The sequence below is a fragment of the Thermobia domestica genome, chromosome 5 (genome assembly GCF_964235325.1).
Source record: "Thermobia domestica chromosome 5, izTheDome1.hap1.1, whole genome shotgun sequence".
In the NCBI taxonomy this organism is placed as follows: Eukaryota; Metazoa; Arthropoda; class Insecta; order Zygentoma; family Lepismatidae; genus Thermobia; species Thermobia domestica.
Window position 1 is genome coordinate 164107967 of NC_137458.1, and position 15619 is coordinate 164123585.

The window sequence follows — 15619 nt, forward strand, 5'->3', positions numbered from 1 at the left end:
TTCATAGAAAGAAAGATAGAAAAACCATGTGAGGTCATTCAGTGAAAGTGATAAACCTATAAGTGAGCCTCGTTTTTTGGTTATGGTTACCTTCATTTTTAAATTATGAATAACTTCAATTACAGAAATTATGAATGTCTTATATTAGAAGTTATAGAAGTTTTCTATTTTAGAAGTTACAAATACTTTGGACGTTAGAAGATAGGAATATCCTTACTCTTACAAACCTATGAATATCTTCATTATTGAAAGTTATCCATACATTCAATTATAGAAGCTATGAATAATTTCAATTTTAGGTGTTAAAAATTTGTTCAATTTTAGAAGTTATGCTTATACTAAATTTGAGAAATTATGAATACTTTCATTATTATACTCTATGACTTCTTTCAATGTTAGAAGTTACGGATATCTTCAATACTTTCCATATTAGATGCTACAATTCTATTTTCTGACTATTTACGACTAGTTATTGATGGCTCAATTCAATGTTAACAGTTATGAATTTCTTCCATGTTAGAAATTATGAGTGTCTTCAACATTAAAGGTTATCAATAGTGAAGCAAAAAGTTAAAAATATTTCAAAGTTAAAAGTTTAGAATGTCTTCAATGTTGCAAGTTCTGAAAAGCTTTGTTTGAGCTTTGGTAATTATGAATACCTTCAAATTTAGTTGTTATGAATGTCTTTAATGTTAGGAATTATAAATAACTTTCATTTTACTAGCTATGAATATCTTCAATCTTAGAAGTTATTACTACCTTCATTCTTTCACAGCACAGTATAAGCGGACTTTAAAAATTATCGAAATATGTATGAAATATATAAAAATCTAAATCGTGTCCCAGATCTGGTTTCTGAAAAACAAATCGTGTTGCATCAGTGACATAAATCAATATTGAGATGAAACTATTTATCGCAGTCTTAATAAGATATTAGAACTACAACATAAGTAGTTTTGTAGTATTTTGTTTGTTACATGTAATATGGGCGTCACCGTTTAGAATATGTGTATCACTGATAGGAGTATGTGTGTCACAAATAAATAAATAAATAATATATTCCAACAAAATAAAATCTATTAATGATTATTGGCAACGACCGACATACTTTTTAGCGTCATAAAATTCATTTTTGTAGTTTTTCTCGAAAACGACGCAAGAGAAATCAACTTCAAGCATCTCATTTTCTTGAACTCGAAGTCATCTGTCGATTGATATACAGCACATATCTGGTCCTTGGAGAGTACCTATTGCAAAAATTGAAATTTATGAGATAATTATTGACTATATATCATAAATTATACGATGTAGTGTTGTCTTTCAAAGGTGATAGTAAAACCCTTGATTAATGTATACTTCAGCATCAGTTCCATCTTAATGAAAAAATGAAATTAAATCTTTGAGTTTTACGTCCCACGGTTATGCCGGTGAGGCTAAAGGAGACGGTGACTATGAGAAATGAGTGAAATGGTGGAATGAAGAAAGTGGGAGGAAACGGGAGAACCCCGAGAAAATCCACGCACACGGTGTTTGTCCACCACAAAGTTCACTTGGCGGGAGCAGGGTTTGAACCCTGGACCCCAAGCACCAGAGGTGAACGCTCTACCATTGAGCCACCGCGGCCCTGTCCCATCTTAATACGTGACTCGATTATCATACAGAATCAATTTTTAGGTTTACAGATAAATTTGTTTCTCTCGACTTTTTCGAGAACTACGCATGCGGATTGAAACTTACTCAGACAGTTCTGTTGTGCTGCATGATATCTATCGATTGTTATATGTATCATCCTTGGAATTTTATTTTTCGTTAAAGGCTAATGATATTTCATAATTTACGAAACAAATTGAAATTGTTACGCAAATACGACTCTGAATAAACTCTTCCTTTCAGGACAAACAGGAACATTGGTGGCTCTATCTGGATGATCCAAAGAAAGACATCTTGCTAGGGAGTCCTATTCATATAACGTCATTAGTTACAGAAGATAAGCAAACGTTATATTTTAGAAGGCCCAAGACTGTTGGAGTTTACACGTATACACTTCATTTAGTGTCTGATTCTTATCTAGGACTTGACAGGACCTTACCAGTCGAGGTGAGTATGTAAGGTATCTGATATGAAATAATTTCCACAAGAAATTAGAATTTACATTTCTAACTCAAACTGGACTAGAGGTGCATATTTTACGAATATGAAGTTAATCGTGTGCTAATAAAATATAATTAGTCATCTACAGGAATTAAGTATGTATTGTAAAATCAACCCAAACCAAAAGACCACAGAACACGTCTACTATCAAAAATAGTAAATGTTAGATTATATTCATATGTAGTGTAGTGGATATCTTGTCTTAAGGTATTTGTCATGGGTAGTGTTGTGAAGGCCTGAAGAAAAAGAAAAACGGAAATTTTGGGTAAAGAAGCAATCTTTTACATTTCTTTTTACCGAGCTTTGAAAAAATAACCCTGGGAAGTCTGGGAAAATTTTAATTTTTTGAATATTTTCTATATTATGCTTTTAAAATGAGAACATTTTATATTTACTAGTTTACAGTTAAGATCATTGAGTACTTATGTTTCTTGTATTAGAATAAGGAAATTTTGTGGCAACCAATATATGTGCACCACTCATGTAAACACTTGAAAGTTAGCACCTTGATAGGATGGAATTATGGCTAAAAAAGAAACTAAAATATAATCTTAGTTAGATTAATAAATATAAACACATTTAAATTATCATAAGCAATCTTATGAAGTTTCCGCTTGATGTCAGGAAGGTGTTAAAATAACAGGTTCAGAATCGTTTTAGTTAATAAAGAACAGGTATTTGTTTTCATACAGAATTTTCCACATGAAGTTTATATAAAAATCTACAGTTTGTATATTACAATATTAAATATTAATAATAGTAATTATATATTTTTGTGCATGAGTATTAATGAAATTTGCCTACTACTCTTTCTTTTAATAAGAAATGTGGTTAAAATTATGAAAACTTCAGGTCAAAGAGCATATTAAGAATTCAGTTTCATTCAAGGGTCCTATTTGTTGCAACAGAAACGTTTCATGATGGTATACTTGTACGTAACTGTAAAAGTTCTGTAATTAATGCACATCTACGAATAAACTACTAAAAAGCACATAAAGAAAATGAGTGCAGACTATTAATTTTCGAGAGTGATTGCAACAGTTTTATTTTCGAGTTTTCTTAAATATTCGCAATATTGGAATTTCTCAACTTACATTTTTCAGCGTTCGGAAAAAAAAAACAAAGAAACGGTTCCATTATTAGTAAAAAAAATAGCCTAATACGAAGATTTTTTCTTTTCCAACTTTCCGAGAAAAACAAAAAAATTTAAAAAAAAAAAACAGGTTTTCGGAAATTTTACAACACTAGTCATAGATAATTTTATCTTGTCATTCACATTGCAATTAACCTTACAGAATACCGTGATTTGGGGATACTTTGATCAAATTTCATCTGTAAAACTCAATATCTCCGTATCTTTCTATATTAGAAAGGAAATAAAAAACGTGACAGAACGGTCTGGCTGTATCTATATATTCTATAATTGTAAAGTCAAATTGTTTCGTACTTGTCAAGAAAAGAAAGGAAATCAATGTAGTCAAAATTATACCAGGTGAGGGGATACTTTGATCATCCTTGATTTTGTCATGCAATATCGAAGAAAACCTATCGTAAACGCTAGGAAAACGAAGTTCATATGTAGGAGATGGAGGTAGTAAATAACCGAAATAAGTGGCATTGCAAATATGTATGAACTGTTTATAGTGAGAATGTAGCAGCAATATGGCACATTGGTTACTTCGAGAGCTAGAAACATAACTATACTAAACAGTGAAACATTAAAAAAAAAATGTGATGAGATGTTCACATAGCTTGTGGTTTCCTCTACTGACTTGGACTCTTCTCACTCCTCACTCAAAGTACCTAACACAAAACATGACAAACGGGAGCTCATGTGGTTCGGATTCCACGTTAATCAGTAGGTCCACGTCTCATATAGCCTCGCTGCTGAAAGGCACGTTAAACTCAAAATCAACTCAACTCAACTCAAAAAAAGAAAACGTAAGAAAAGTGAACAAAAACAACTTTAAACTTCAATCACTTGGACATCCGTAGGAAAGACATAATATGTTCCCATCGCAGTCTACATCGGGGCAAGGGTTCTAAAGGATCTCAACTATATCATCTGGTTGGATGAAGCAGACATCATCAGCCAGATTGAACTCTCTTTCATTTGCGCCAATCCTTTTGAGGTCTACGATGATTATTTCGGATTCAGTGTCTGTTATTTGAAACAAATATTTTTAAGTTTTTTTCCCTTGCTGGGGAGCAAACTTTGCTACAATATACTGACCAACTTCGCAAACCTGTGATGTTGGCTGCTGGGAGACAAGTGTGTGCGGCATCTCCAGACAAGAGATGCTCTTCTGCCCCAGTTAAATCAGTGAGGTCGTCGTTTTCAGTGTCTCCTTCTGGTGTAGTTACAGCCGTTGATATGCTACATCCAGGTGCAACATCCAGTCTTTCCTTCTTTTGGGGTAGATTGCTTGATATACCGGTACCGAATCGCTGCTGTTTGAGCAGAGTGGTTAAAGCAACTTCAACACCATGGGTGGGATCTTCTGCAGCATGCAATCTGTTAAACACTTGTTCACGATCAATGGAATATATCCCACATGTTCGGAATCCATTGATCAAATTTATCTTGATTGCTGATGTCATGTTGCAGTTGTGATCGTGAGTATGTGTGGCACGTGCACTTGCACTGCTTGATCAATGTTGCCCCTATTATGTGATCAAAGTTACCCCTTCAATTTTAATCTTTTCTACAATATACGTGAACACATACATTTTGCATTCATGCTTTTTCTTATACTCCCAGAGCTACCAAACACAAATTATGCTCAGTTTAATTGGTGTATGTTTTACACATCCCTTTGCAGGTGGGAAGTTTTGCAGACGTTATTTACGCTTACAAATTTATACGTATTTTCACTGCAGATAAAGCACTTCCTCGTAGGGATACATGCGAACTGGTCGACAGCTGTGTCGTCAGTACGTGACGTGATTCTCAGGACTTCCATATTCGCAGAAATAACTACGATATCTTTTGCATTGATGCCGCTAAGTGACTCTCTATTCACTTTGGAAGGTGTGCTCAAAGTATCCCCAGGATTTAAAGCATCCCCATGTCACGATACGCGCTCACCAATCACATCTCTTTTCACTTTGCTAAGCAGATTTCTAATCATCTCGCTACACAATTGGGATTTTGTTTTGCTTCAACGACGCCATGTATGAAAGTAAACTAAAAGACACACCTTAATTTACGCATCTTTAATTCGATCTTGCACCTATATTACACTTCATATTTTGTAGAAAAAAATCATGAGTTGTGAATGAACAAGTAATTACAACATAAACACGATGTCAACATACTAATTTTCATTATGCTAAATATAATTTATACACATCTTCCTGTAATTTGTTAGGATTGTTAGACAAGTGAAACTTAAACTCTTGTAATGTTATTACGTTCTTTACTGCACACGATAACTCTTGAACAGAAGCGAATTTTTGAGTTAATAGATAGTTAATAGACAGAATGATTATGGCTGAGTTCGTTAATGAGTCAATTCGTTAACATCTTAACCAATGCTGAAACTTATGGCGTAGCAGGGAGGCTCCCTCCCAGGGAAGCTACCCGCCGTTCGAGGGGGCCCACTTTAAGATAAAATTTCTTACTCTATATACGATACGAACATGAAATTATAAATGAAGCATCAAACAGGTTCACTACATTATTACATTAACAAAACACCACATAAAAGGTAAATAAAACAAAAATGAGTCGTAGGCCCATTTCAATATACTATTAAGGGTCCTAGAAATAATATTTTATTCGTATGGCTTTGAGATTTGTCAATATTGTCCCCTTAATTAATTTGTTATGTATGGAACGGGCGCAGGGGTGTGCGGGAGGGCCCACAGGCTCCGGGGGCCCTACAATGAGTAAGAGAAAGACGGAAAGAAGGGGCCTATTTTCGAATTTTGCGGAAGGGCCAAAAACGACTTTTTCTAGGGGGACCAAATATTAATGCTTGTCCCCCAGAAAGAAATCTAAGTTATGGCGCTAATCTTAACGGATGACTTTTAAGGTGGATCGCCACCCGGAAGTCAGTACATATTTCAGCTCATTTCCTTAACTACTATGCAATGAAACGTTACATATTATAAATATTGTATTTTACTATATGATAAAGTTATGTTTCAGCTACAACACAAGACACTGCTTCATTGATTGTGTCTTCTGATATCGAAAAAGGTAACAAATAAAATAAAATATTTGTTTAATTTTACAATGAGCACACAAGATGGCACTTGCTGTTAAATCTTACTAGAAGTGTCCAATTTTATGAAATGTTTATTTGAATGTGTAAAGTACTTTAAAGTAACGATCTTATTACGAAATAGATATATTGTTTGACCGTTTTTCGTGTTATGTTTCACATTTTATTTAAATATTAATTTGCATTTAAGGAAATAGATTTTGAGAAAAAAACTTGCGCAAAACGCCATAATGCGTTGTTGCCAAATTTGTACGTTTAATTCCTGGGTTCTAGCGTTGCAGTTCGAGAAGCGAAACTTAGCTATAAATTGCGGTAAAAGACGAAAACTAATTTCTTGTGTAAGTATCGAAGCAGAATTCCATGATTACTTCCTTTATTATCTGGCACCAGTAAACACTTGACACTACCTGGCAACGTCGCACTATTCAAGCAGTGTTTAGTATAGCACCGACAACACCTAGTGATCCACCTTAACAGTAACTATCCATGTCTCATTTTCTAATATTGAGACATAGAGTACAAGCAGGCACGTAGCCAAGGAGTGGGTCCGTGGGGTCCGGACCCCCCCCCCCCTTCGGATCGAGAAATGAAAAATATTAAGGAAGGATGAAACAAAAGGAAACGAGAAAAAGATGAATCAGCGTCAAAAATATAAAGCTACAGCAAGTGTTTGGTTACTCTTTCTTATGAGTAGCTTTCTGTGAAGGACACCGGAGGGGGCGGGGGGGAGTTCAAAAATTGGTATTATTGTAGCAAAGCATTCCGAATTCCATCTATCTGCATAGATAACATAGACTCTTAGGTAGAACTTAAGAAATGCCCAGAATCACCAGTAATATGAGCCATTTTGAATTTCGCGGTACCTCTAATCCATTTTATAGGATGTCTTTACTCCCGAAAGAGTATCTCGTTGCTATCCTTGACGACATTAAACGAAGATAAGATAAAGAAGAAGAAAAAAGACAAGTAGAACCGAGTTCGTATGACCTCGCAAGACTATATCTTTTTCAATACTTTTTTATTTTCTTAATTTTTCTTCTTAAAATACTTACTAACATGTCCTCATTTTATTGTCCTAAAAGACCAATATGGGTATGTTGTCAGTAAAACAGTTTAGATTGCTTGATCCTCTGGTGTGTAACCATAGTATTTCATGTCACCCCCCCCCCCCCTTGATTACAAAATCCTGGCTAAACGAACGAATATATGTTGACACTAAAATCATTTAGAATGATCGAGCCCCTGGTGTGATAACCACAGTATTTCGTCACGGACCCCCCCTATTTCGAAATCCTGGCTACGTGCCTGGTACAAGTTCCAGATATCTCCGTTAGATGGCTCCAGCGGTTGATATCTGCGAGAAGAAATTAAAATCACTATTGCGTGATCTTTTTTTTTTTTTTTTTACTCTCTACCAGAGTTTATTTACTTATCTCTGAACAAAACGCAGGGTTAACTGTTTTATACCAATTTGTGTATCTCGTTTATTCAAAAATCTCGAGGAAAGAGTCTGTAAAAATATACCTGGGGTTTAAGTGCTGCAAGAAATACATAGATTATTTATCCAAAACTTTCAATTCTTCCGCTACCTTTTCCCATTATCTATTGTAGTTGTCCTTGTGTCTTATGTCTCAGTTTGGAAGGTTGTTAAAGACTTAAACCTGTTTTTGGATTATACAAGTCAGTACTGGAATAGAACTAGTTTTTCAAATTATTATAGCAAAAGAATAGCAGAAGATACTGTATGAACCAATCAGAGCTTCGCAATCGTGAGATGGTTGATGAAAAAGTCATACGCGTTTGATTCTAACGAATGTGCGATGATCCTGGCGGGGTGAACTGCCAGGTTCCTTAAAATATGTTATACGCAATACATGTGCTGGAATTACTGAACAATTATGCAAAGTAAATTGTAAAGTGAACTGTAAGGCGAACTTGACTCACTTTGTTTTCACACTTAGGCTCTCAATTTTAATTAAGAAATATTATACCTGTGTGTATTTTCATGAACAATATTAATGAATAAATTGATCCTCGTTTATTCGATTGAAGTTTAATTGTATAGTGAAACCTCTTTTTACTGACACTTCTCAATAACGGACACCCCTATTATACGGACAGATTCTTTTGTCCCGGCAAAAATATATGTTTTCTTACGGAACAAAACTCTTCCTTTTTACAGACACTCTCAGATACGGACGCGAACAGTCCCTTCCCCTCCTCCCAAACGTTTTAATAACCTCTTCATAACGGATACCGTAGGAATTATTCTCGGTTCGGCGATATATTACGATAGACAGAAAAATCTTTTCTCCACAAGTGTATCTATCATGAGTCTAGATCTGGTGAACTTGAAATTCTTTTTTTTTTTCTGCCTGCAATAAACTGCTTTCTGGTGGAAATCCTAGAAAACCTTCAATACGCAATAACACTCATTCAGGGTCAGTCGTTTGATCAAAAATACTATGCGAAAATTCTTCCCTTCCCTAACAAATTTAGTTCTTTTTCCTCTGGGTCTTGCACCTTTCCCGACAATGTTTGATTTACAATAACATTTTCAACGAACAATGTTTCCTATCTCACTTTTTTGGAAAAGCAACATTTTTCTTTTATTATGATACTGGAAAAAGCCTGGGTTGGAGTTTTCCCGGTTTCCTTTTTAACTTTCTCTAAGGGGATATTTTTTTTGTGATTAGGGCTGGGTCAATAAATAACTTCTCTTTTCATTCATTCCGCCAACGAAGATACGGAGCCAGTACACAAACACACACTTTTACACACATATTTCTTCCGCAACCGCATTGAGGATTCTCAGAGGACACTTGCTAACGAGTTTTTACACCCTTGTAGAGGAAAAAGCATGACTTTTTCGCTAAACAAAAGAGTTTAGCCGGTTTGTTGGTTCCTAACGCATCTTTTGAGAAGGTTCTGAGAATTTGAAGTAAACGAAAAACGCATACAGGATGATAACATGTGCTTAAGAAAATTGCCATACACGCATTATCTTTTGCAGTATACGAATATATTATCACATCCCCCAGCAATAATATTATTTAACGGAAATGAATTTCTCTTTCATCCCTCCCAGTAATTCAAATAGGAGTATTTTCATATTGAATTTTACGTATTTACGCATATACATAATGTATTTACTGTATATTACTGCATACAACTGTCGTTGTGAGAAATTAAATTTCTGTAACCTCTCTGTAACGGATATCTCTCATAGTAACGGGCAAAAATTCATGTCCCATTGGTGTCCGTTATTCAGAAGTTTCACGGTAACTTATTCATAAATTATTTTATGATAAATAATTATAAATGTGTTAGACAAGTACACATATAAATATATTGCCACTGTGATTCGATTGCAAGTTTCGAGAAAGTTCACTTTTACACTTAATCACAGACATAAATTCAATGGCAGTGTGAAGGGGCAGCGACGCCCCGCCTTCTAAGGGTTTATTTGAACCACTTTCGGTTTGAATAGAATATTAACGAAGAAGATGGAATCATCCTTGAGACGCTGAATTGATTGCAAAAACCGGCTATCCAATATCTCTTACCGTTTTTGCCCTGATACCTGGCGGCAGACGGAATGACGGAAGGACAAAGTCGTCCTATCCGACACTTATGCTATAGTATTGTTTAGAAGTCTAAAAAATCCATGTTGATCAGGCAAATATTACCAGCGATATCCAGATTTCTCTGGTTGAGTACCCACCGCTGCTACTTTAGGATTCCTGAACAAGGAGTACAATAAGCAAAACAAATCCCCTATATTTACCAAATAACGCGACTAGTGTACAATTTATTGCCAGAGCAAACCTATTTTTATTTAAGTATGCAACATATTTTTGTACACAACGTATTTTTGTATGCAACGTATTTAAATATCAATAATTTTAAAATTTTCTGATTTTCCGTTGATCAATTGAATTGTATCGTATTGAATTGAATCGAATTGAATTGAATTGTATCGAATTGAATTTATTGTATTGATCAACGCTGTATAATAAAATTTGCTCATTAATTTTCTTCTAGTAGATAATATATTATACTATTATTCGAACAATTTTAAATGTAATATCTGTCTTCTTATATGACTTTTTTCATATAGGTTTTATAATACGGTATAATTGACATAAGGATCAGTTTTTGAATTGCAGATTGTCTGTACAGCACTGGTAAAAATAATATGTCTAACGAAATTATTAATTTCTCTATAATGTTAATTTCTTTTGCATTTGTTATAAAGGCAACCAAGAAAGTTCTGTCGTTTTTTGTGGAAGTCTGTGTTCAATTGGCCCTCATATCGTGAGTTGAATGCGAATGGAAATAAGGCGAAAGTCAGTTGTTGGTTTGGGTATATCCAACATACCTGATTGTGGCAGATAAGTTACACCGTGAATTTGCATAAGGACAAAGTGAACATGGAACATCCACAGAGTCATAAGGCTCTGTATGCTGTACGAGTTCAAACTGGGGTCAAAGATACTGCAGCGGTGGTTTAACAAGTTTAAGGACGGTCACGAGACACTCGAAGACGCACCACGTACCGGAAAACCAACACACGTACAAAATTAAGATCTTCAGGCAGCAATTGAGGAGAACAGTGACCAGACATGCGAGGAACTGGGACTACAATTTAGTGTGAGTGAAGAAACCATTCAGCAGCACCTGTATCAACTTTGGAGGCACTACAAGTTGGGTTGATGGGTTCCACATGATTTGATTCCGGGACAGAAGGCAACGAGAATAGGCACCTGTGTTTCTTTACTGTCTCGTCTGAGGAAAGAGCCATTTCTGGACAGGGTATTGACATGTGATGAGAAGTGGGTCCTGTACAAAGCTCCTCGGTGCTTTCATCATTAGTTAGTATCTCATGAACCGGTTCCAAAACAGCCGAAACCAGCACTGCACCAGAAGGTCCTCCTGTGTATATGGTGGATTGCTCTCGGCATCGTGCATCGAGAACTGCTACCATCTAGTCCGAGCATCAATGCAACTGTGTACTGTCAGCAGTTGAGCCGGGTTCAAGAAAAACTCAAAACTCTGGAGCCACTTCTGAATCGCAAAGGAGTCCTCCTGTTACAGGACAACGCTAAGCACCAAGTGGCTAGGATGACCCGGAACATCATTCTGCGCCTTGGATGGGAAACACTATTGCATCCATCATAGTCTCCGGACATTGCACCGTCCGATTATCACCTGTTTCATTCCTTGGACAATCACCTTAGAGAACGCCAGTTTAAATCCCTAGTAGAGGTGCAGTATGCATTTGAACCTTGTTCCTTTCACGGCCCACCAAGTTCTACCGCGATGGAGTCCATGGGCTTCCAGAACATTGGCAGAAGGTCGTCAATGCTGATGGGGACTACAGGTGTATTTATGATCTTCCAGGTACGTCTTAGGTGACATATCGATATTCGAAGGCGGTGGGTGAAGGAGCGACGAAATTTTCTTGGTTACCTTTATATATTCTAACACAGTATATGATACAAAAGGAAATGAAATGTTTAAGTTTTACGTCCCACGGTTATGCCGATTAGCCTAAAGGAGACGGTGATGAGAGATAAACGAAATGGTGGAATGAAGAAAGTGGGAGGAAACGAGAGAACCCCGGGAAACCCCACAAGCACGGTGTTTGTCCACCACAAAGTCCACACGGCGCGAGGAATATGATACAAGTTATTACATACACTATTATTTTAATATGTCTCTCGAAAGGTGACAGTTAACTTATAATTGTCTATTGCTCCTAAATCATGGTTTTCTGTTCTTCATTCCAAAATTATTATCAACTTCTATCTTATACTCTAAGCAGTTGAAACCTACTTTTCTCTTGCGGTGCCAGGAGTGCTGTAAGGTTTATTCAATTTCTCTTTATTTGTAATAAAGAGTTTGTATTTGTTAAAAATGCCAAGGTTAGTAGTTTAATTTACAAAAGAAACCTATGGCAACCGTACGATTTGAATCTAACAATGCGATCGGTTTTAACGAACTTTCCGCACATATTAAATATTTCCGCTTATGTTCTGCCTTCATGTCGTCCCGCCCGCCGTTCGTGAAACAACACGGGGTACGGCCGTACCATCATACCCCGCTGAAACCACCATCTTGAATGACGTAATACGTGAAAAATTTGTCGAATTCCTACGTAAATTGAAACTACTTGCAAGGACGTTTGTTTAATATTAATGAATGAACGTCTCGTGAGCAACACTACCAAAAATATAAATATTTTTGCAATTGAGCAGCCGCTATCTTTGATTACATCATGCCTGTAAAAAGTGTCAGACCAGTGCCGGACTGGCCACGTTGGCTACTTGGAAATCGCCAAGGGCCCGAGGGGCACCGCTGGGATCACGAGCGCAGGACCTGTAGGCTTTGGTTGAAATTTTGTTATCGCAAATGCTTTCTTGAGTCCTCCTATCAAAAAGGTTGCGGAAGCCTAAGTTCGTCTTTCCGAAAGAAGTTTTCCCGGGCCTCCCTTGCTTATATCAAAGCTTCATGATTACGTTTGAGTGTCTCAGTATTATTGTACATTGTTTTGCGATCTGTTTTGTACTACATATTTATTCAATACATAAAATATGAATTTTGTCACTTGTCATGTTTTGTAACTGACATATTAAGTTTATATATATATGTGTCCATAGACAGATCCTGGACTATACAGCAGCTAACCTACATGAGACATGGATATATAGTTTAACGTGAGATCAGAACCACATACAATTCCACTGGAAGTCGTACTTGTGTATTTCGAAATAGATTGAATTTGTTCCGTTACAGTTTTCATCTGATACTTTCCCAACTAAAAAAATCATGAACAGTATGAGTTAGCGTACAGATCGCGAGTTCTTTTAGGACGGAGAGCGTTAAATTCTCTTACTTCACTTCTGCCTGTGACTACCATAGATTTTTCTCCTTCATTCCATATAATACTGTCACACGCTTGTTGAGAAAATTTCAATTTACACAAACTGAAACACACTTCAATTTGTGTATTATCGTATAAAAAATTCGGGATAATTTTGGAACTGTGGGGCCAAATCAGGTAAAATCACTATGTTTATAGATAAATGAGTTGATGTTACATTAAGTGTAATTACTAAGTACTAACCTAACCTAATCTAACATAACCTAGCCTAAACCATCAAAAACACAGAAAATATTGGAAGAAAGTACGAATTTTAAGCAAAGAATTCTGCCCCCCCTCCAACTCCAAATATCCTAAACTAACCCAAACTAACTTAAACTAACCTAACCTACGTAAATCATCAAAATATATATAAAATATAGCAAGAAAGCACAAAATTTAAGTAAAATATTCTGCCCCCCCCCCCCAGTTCCAAAAATATCCAAAATTCTTTGCAGTATTAACATCATGAAGATAACATTTTATATTCTTAAATAAGAAGTTTTCTAAACTGTTTTATTTCTTTTTCTCTTTAGATAGCTGTAACGGATACTAAAAAGAAGGAAAATGAATCCGAAGAGAAAGAAAGTGAAAGTAGTGGTGAAGAGAAAGAGAGTGATGTAGATTACTGTACAGATGAAGATTATGAGCCAGAAGATTAAACAATAAATGATAATCACAATACTGAAAATTATTCCTATTTATTTCAATAATAAACTTTAACTAATATTGTATTAATATATTGATTGTATGTCCAAACATATATGACATTCTTTCGGGTGTAAAAAAAAAAAAAAAAAAAAAAAAAAAAGAATTTTACAATACAAGTTTAACGAAATAGGTGCCTTGAAAAATATATATTATTGAAGTTGTCTAAAAGTGTGCTTAATTTCTATGGATTTGAGTGAATCCACTACCGAGCATAATTTCAGCGCAATCAAACCTGCATTGACGAGTATTTGAAACCAGAAGAATGTAAATAATTTAAAACATTCTATAAACTTTATTATTTTATTCCTCCCCTGCGCAGAGCGGGAATTCTGCGTGGTTACGAGGAACGAACTATAGTCAGCGACGAAGAGGAACATAGCAACAACAGATAGCATAACTTCTATTTGTGTACAATACATGCCAGAAATTTCATACGCTTACAAAATTATTTTTGTAAAAAGTTACAGGAAAAATGATGCGTTGTGTGTTGCTTGGTATAGTCTAATGTCACATATACTGCGTAACGCTTTGCTCATAAAAAAAAAAAAAAAAAAAAAAACTAATACAAATCATCAATAGTGATACCACTAGATATTTATAATATAACATCTATGAAATATTTAGCCTATAACATACGTATATACGAGGAGTAGTCATAAAGTTTTAATTATCGCCTCAAAAAAATAAAGCTTTTTAAAACTACTTTTCTGTTTCTTTGCAGTTTACACATTGAAATCCAAGTGCCACAGTATCTTCGCACGCAGCTAGAGGAGCCGAAATAAAATTGCGCAGCACATTGATAAAGAGAAGTGTCGTATGGTAATTCGTTTTCTACATTTGAAGGGCAATAACACTGCAACAATCAGTGATACTTAATGGAAGTGTATTGTAACAAAATGCCACCATATAATACAGTAGTTAGGTGACGCAGACGCTTCCAGTGTAGTCAGACATTTGTGAATGACAAAGAATGAAGTGGCAGACCATCTCTCTGTGAAGAACCAGGAATAGCAAGACAAATGGAGGCCCTGGTGTTCGCAGATAGTAGAATAATGAAAATCGGTCATGAATCAATTTTCAACATCCTGCACATGAGAAAGGTTGCTGCCCACTGGGTTCCTTCACGTATTCAAAAACTCCACCGAACCAAGGCAGTAGGGAAAATGTTGCAGCTGTATCAGGCTAAACCAGATGACTTCTTTAAACGTCCAATCACTATGGACGAATGCTGGGTGTACCACTATGACTCCAAGAATAAGGAGAAACGCAAGCAGTGGAACATGTGAATTCATCCCGCCGTAAAAGGCGAAGACCCAATCATTGTTGGGCAAGGTGATGCTGAGTGTTTTCTGAGACTGCCATGGTGTGATGCTAACAGATTATGCTCGTAAGGGGTAAACCTTCACAAAAGCATACTACCGAAATTTGCTGACGAGGTTACAGGAGGCTATCAATAGACAACATCCAAAGGGGACTTCTTTCTCCACGATAGTGTCCCAGTGTATTCTGCACAGGACACAGTCACACATGCTATTTCTTTGGGCTATCAAATTTTGCCTCACACCTCGTATTCTCCAGACATGGCACTCAGTAACTTTTTCTC

At 35.9% G+C, this 15619-nt stretch overlaps 1 protein-coding gene across 1 annotated transcript in view; it reads left to right on the forward strand.

The window, feature by feature from the left end:
- Window positions 1-14503, forward strand: part of LOC145684719 (translocation protein SEC63 homolog) — a 172409-nt gene extending 157906 nt beyond the window's left edge. The window contains exons 15-16 of the mRNA XM_081757093.1: window positions 1894-2097; window positions 13842-14503. Coding sequence (XP_081613219.1) covers window positions 1894-2097; window positions 13842-13967 — 330 coding nt within the window. The 3' untranslated portion in view covers window positions 13968-14503. The remainder of the gene's footprint in view (window positions 1-1893; window positions 2098-13841) is intronic.
- The last annotated feature ends 1116 nt before the right edge of the window (window positions 14504-15619 follow it).